Raw genomic sequence first — 5,218 nt, forward strand, 5'->3', positions numbered from 1 at the left:
TGTCTGCCTGCCTGCCTGTCTGCCTGTCTGTCTGCCTGCCTGTCTGTCTGTCTGCCTGCCTGCCTGCCTGCCTCGCGCTCAGCTCTATGGTGGCTCGACCCACGTCAACCTACACGCGCACACCGCAGCAGCAAGCTGATTGGTCGCTCGGGAAGTAGCTCGAGGGTGCCACACAGGTGAGAACTCAGAAAGTCTCGTTTTCTCTCAAAGTCTCTATGTTTGAGCTCGAGAAGTAATTTTATAGGTTAAAAAGTGGTGAAAAGATATAGCAGCATCCAACCTTTCAAAGGGTTTGTCACTGTAATTGTAAAGTGTATAAATACATTTAAATTCAATTCAGAAAATTACCAGGAAAGTGTGAAGCATAGTTTTCATTTTGCAGCACGTCAGTGATTATTGATGCATTTCATGATTCCTCGTTTGAGCTGGAGCTCATTTGATTGACTGAACAGACTGTTGGGTCGTTTATTAATAGTATTTCATCATATTTTATGAGATAATCATGATATTTGTTCGGTAAAGTATATGCAATGTAAAAAATACCTGCAGAAATAGTCACAAAAAAATGTAACTCAAAACTGAGTAAAAGTACTTGATACAGTTCATCACAGATGAAATGACTTATTATTTAAAATAGTAGTTTATTGGCCTGTTTTGGTCACGCTATGTGCACATGTCATGTTTATGTAATAACAGGTAATTAAATACAACACAAATGTATTGTAATGCAGTTTTATAAGATAATACTTTTACTTTTAATGCAGTGTTCTTAATTTGCTCGTAATACTTTTACTCAAGTACAATTACTTCAATTTGAAAGGAGTGTTTTTATATCATTATATTGCTTCTTATACTTAATTAAAAAAAAAAAAACTATCAGCACTTTTATCACCCACCACAACAACACAAAATACAATTCATAAATATATAACATTATAAAAGAAAGTGAAATAAACCCTAAAACAAATGTAGTTACACAAAGCATATTCAGTGAGGTGGAGGTAGTTTTAACCACTTTGTATGCTGCAAAGTAACTTATTTTAAAAATATATATCATCACGATGACTAATATTAACATGCAGCTGTCCAATAGCCCCAAAATCCCCATATTTCACCCTCAAAAGTAATAAAGTAGATATTAATAGTAACCTGCAACTACTCAAGTACTCTGAAGTTGTACAGTAGCCTACTCGAGAAAGCTCTGATATATTATCCATATTACGTCATCATGTTATAATACACAGGTTAATATTGATCTACACATCTGTAAAAATGTTTTGCTGTTAATGGTGGTTCCTTTGATGCATCTGCACTGATTTATTTCTGTTGTGAATCTCTTTGGTTCTAATAAACATATAATAGAGTGTTTTCATTGATTTCGTGCCGGTTAATCCAACTTTTAATGATAAAATAACGATATTTATGCTTTTATTTCTCTTCTCATCAGGTTGATTCTGCCGGACCAGAAGATGTCACGTGGTACGCATGCGCAACACGAGAACCAGGAACTGAATGCCAGTGCAGAGCACGCTCAACTGTGTGTTTTCTTTTTTCAGAGAAACTGCAGAAAAAGATGCAGCTTCACTTCATGAAAGATGTTTTACCGGACTCGGTCAGCACCGACTTCCAGAACCTGAACAAATTCAACGAGCAGGTAAAACACGGGAGTTTTCTTTTCTCGCGATACTTTTCAGAGCTGAACGTAAATTTAATATCGGAGGATTTCACGAATCTTCGGAGAGGAAATAAAAGACGTGAAGTTATGAATGTGCAGGATTGAGCTCTTCAGTGAACACAGACATGGAGAGTAACGGAGTACAGAGTAACGGAGTACAGAGTAACGGAGTACATTTACTGAGCTGCGGTGCAGTTTCCCTCTCGTGCTACTCACGAGCTGTGACGTGTTTGATGACGTTTTTCAGAAATGACGGCGGCCGCCGAAGTTCAGTTTTTGTGCCTTTAAAAACGGATCTTTTTCCTTGCTCTGGTCTCTGGTGACGTGTTCAAGTTCTTACAAAACCATGAATGAATATATTGGGATTTTAGCCAGTAAAGTTTATCTGAGTAGTTTAATTATCTTTCTGAAAATGTTCACGTTTTCTTGTTGCCTTTGCAGATCTGCCAGCACGCTAAATTGTTAGTTTCTTTTCATTTGCGATCTGACATTTTGAAGCCTCTACTCTGGCATTTCGGTCGGCACCACCTTGTTTTTTTTATGAACCAGAAGTGACCATATTTGGATGAGCTGAGGAAGGGGTGAGGGGACACTATGCCCCGCCCACCTATACCATAAACCTGCCCGAAGCTGAGGCATGTCAACATACCCTGAATATAAAAGAGTTCGTAGCTTCAGGTCTGTAAAATGGTTCTGATCCAGAAGTGTCTTCAGCTGCAATACCAGCGACTGCCACTAGAGGTCGGCTCCAAAAAGCCTCCGGCTCCATAGACTCCCATTCAACTTCTCTCATCAAATCCAAAGTGAATAAAATGTGTCCATCAGTTATCTCGGTGTTGTTAGCTAAAGTCACTCCTTCTTCTTAGTTTTCTGGAGGTCCATCTGAAAATAATCCCTCATTCATTAGAAAAGAAGATTCAAGAAGACCTGTTTTTGGGGGCGTGTCTGTTTGATTGACAGGCCTGTGGTGCAGTCAGGTTACAGCTATCGGTGGGCGGGACGTTTGTCTTCCAATCAGATCTTTCAGATCCACTGCTCCCACCCAGCTCGTCCAAATATGGTCACTTCCTGCTCCAAACGTTCACAAACCAGTGAGTAAGTTGATGCTTTTTGAATGGGAGTCTACTGGAGACACCCCCTAGTGGCCCTCGGTGGTATTACACTTTAAGGCACTTCAGCTTCACTTTCCAGACTCGGGAGACGATGTCCACTTTTATATAGAAATCTTACAAGCAGCTTCATTAGATGATGTGTTTTGTTTAATAACTGGAATAAATATTGGAAAAGTTTCTGTCACAAATCAAAACTCTGTAACGGATGAAGATTCTGTGACTTTTACGATAAAACACCAAAACTCAGTTTTCTTTTTCTTCTCTTTTTTCTACTTTGTGCAGCAATTTCTTCGTCTCATTGAAATTCTGTTCCAGTTCCTTCTGGAGCCAAAAGAGGTGAGTGCACACACACACACACACACACACACACACACACACACACACACACACACACACACACACACACACACACACACACACACACACACACACACACACACACACACACACACACACACACACACACACACACACACACACACACACACAATTTTGCTGTTGAAGGGACTTTGGACTCAGTGATTAGCCTTGACAACTGAACCGAGGTAAAACACCGTCTGTCCTATTGTGTGCATGTGCAAATAAAATGCATGCATCCGTGTGTGTGTGTGTGTGTGTGTGTGTGTGTGTGTGTGTGTGTGTGTGTGTGTGTGTGTGTGTAGTCGGAGAGGTTCGTGCAGCAGCTCGCTGGGTTTGCAGGGGAACACGGGATGAGCGCCGGACCTCTGAGGAACCTGATGAAGAGCGTCTTGCTGGTGCCGCAGGGTGAGACGGACAGACAGCTGAAGCATCCATCAAAACACAATATTTGTTCACTCACCTGAACGCACTCTTTTAAAAGTTTTAAAAGTTTTAAAAGTCTTTGGGCGTCACGGTGGTGCAGTGGTTAGCACTGTCACCTCACAGCAAAAAAGGTTCTGGGTTCAAATCCGGTCCTGGGCCTTTCTGTGTGGAGTTTGCATGTTCTCCCTGTGCTTGCGTGGGTTCTCTCCGGGTTCTCCGGCTTCCTCCCATCATCCAAAAACATGCACCTCAGGTCAGGTTACCTGGCGCCGCGCTAGTGGCAGCCTGCTGCAGCATCTCCCCCCTGAGAGCCCCCCCTGAGAGCCCCCCTGCTGTAGTGAAGACATTTCCCCTCGGGGATTAATAAAGTGTATAAAATTTAAAAAAAAATTAAAAAAACGACCGAACAGGAAGTCTTCCGTCTCCGTGACAGCTAGTTTGTCTCTTCTCGTCCTCAGGAGCCCTGAAGAAGAACCTGACGGCCGAGCAGATCAAAGAGGACCTCCTGACGTTAGGTACTCGTCTTCATCGCCGAAGTTTAGCTGCCGGATAGTGTTCTCTCCTGTCACGTGTGAAAGGTCGTACGAAGGTTGGATTTCCCCACGTTAACGTCAACTTTTATCTGTCGGTTCCTTCAGGACTGAACGAGGACAAGGCGGCTCACTTCTCGCAGCAGGTAACGAAGTCACACGAAGTCCTTTTAGGTGCAGAAATCACACCGGTTCTGAGACCGCTGCTGTTCACGCCAACGAAGCGCAGCAACAACCGCCATGGGGAAGTATTCACGCGTTAACGTGACCGCTGGTACGTAAACATTTTGTGATTTCAGCGTGGACCTGAAACTAGAGCAGAGAAAACATCAGATTTTTGGGGTCACAGAAAGTCTTCGACACGCCTGCTTTGAGCCAAGTGTTCCTGAGCCCATGCAGTAAATTTCCACTCCAGAATTATGGCTGTTTTTTAAAGCAGCGGGGCCAGAAAAACATCAGGCCACGCACACGACTTCCCGTGTTACAACCCATAGGCACACGTGTTCAGAGGAGCAGAGGAGGGAAGGACAACGAGGGACAGGTGAAACTAATCATAACAAACATTCATAACAAAAGGACAGGAAGGTCATTTCAGGAGTCATTTCTAAATGAAACAGGAAGCACAAAACCCAGACTAAATGTTGGAATACTTCCCCGTGAAGGTCGTTGCTTCCTGCTGCTCCGTGTGCATCGCTGCGCCGCGTTGAACAGGAAAACGCTCTCTGAACTGTTTCACTATGTTGCTTTTTTGTATTGTTTGTACTTCACAGTGGGCGGAGCACTACGCCGCCATGTCCAGACTGGCTCTGGGCCAGACCCTGATGGTCAACCAGCTGGTGGACATGGAGTGGAAGTTCGGAGGTGAGACGTCACGTGACGCGCATATTCATGCAGTCTGCAGCCTGACGCGGACGTTAGCATAGCTCGCGCTCTGTCCTCATCTCCGTGTCCACTCAGCCTGACGACCGGCGGCTGGTAGAAGAAATGCTCATCGAAGCAGGCAGCGGAGTCATCAGCAGTAATGTTGAGCTCATCTTCGTCGTGATCTTCCTCATTAACGCTCGTCATCAACATTCTGTTCTTCGGTGAATCGAGGAGAGTTTGATGGAATTTCATAA

At 43.7% G+C, this 5,218-nt stretch overlaps 1 protein-coding gene across 2 annotated transcripts in view; it reads left to right on the forward strand.

Moving 5' to 3' along the window:
• The first annotated feature begins 1,500 nt into the window (after positions 1 to 1,500).
• Positions 1,501 to 5,218, forward strand: part of commd7 (COMM domain containing 7) — a 12,868-nt gene continuing 9,150 nt past the window's right edge. For both annotated transcript variants that reach the window (XM_069725259.1, XM_069725258.1), the window contains exons 1-6: positions 1,501 to 1,654; positions 3,070 to 3,123; positions 3,450 to 3,552; positions 4,029 to 4,085; positions 4,209 to 4,246; positions 4,871 to 4,961. In XM_069725259.1, the coding sequence (XP_069581360.1) occupies positions 1,574 to 1,654; positions 3,070 to 3,123; positions 3,450 to 3,552; positions 4,029 to 4,085; positions 4,209 to 4,246; positions 4,871 to 4,961 (424 nt within the window). In that variant the 5' untranslated portion in view covers positions 1,501 to 1,573. The remainder of the gene's footprint in view (positions 1,655 to 3,069; positions 3,124 to 3,449; positions 3,553 to 4,028; positions 4,086 to 4,208; positions 4,247 to 4,870; positions 4,962 to 5,218) is intronic.

This window comes from Brachyistius frenatus, unplaced genomic scaffold, assembly GCF_029030835.1.
Source record: "Brachyistius frenatus isolate BFR_SWC_R1_liver_20210118 unplaced genomic scaffold, ASM2903083v1 Contig_417, whole genome shotgun sequence".
Taxonomy (NCBI): domain Eukaryota; kingdom Metazoa; phylum Chordata; class Actinopteri; family Embiotocidae; genus Brachyistius; species Brachyistius frenatus.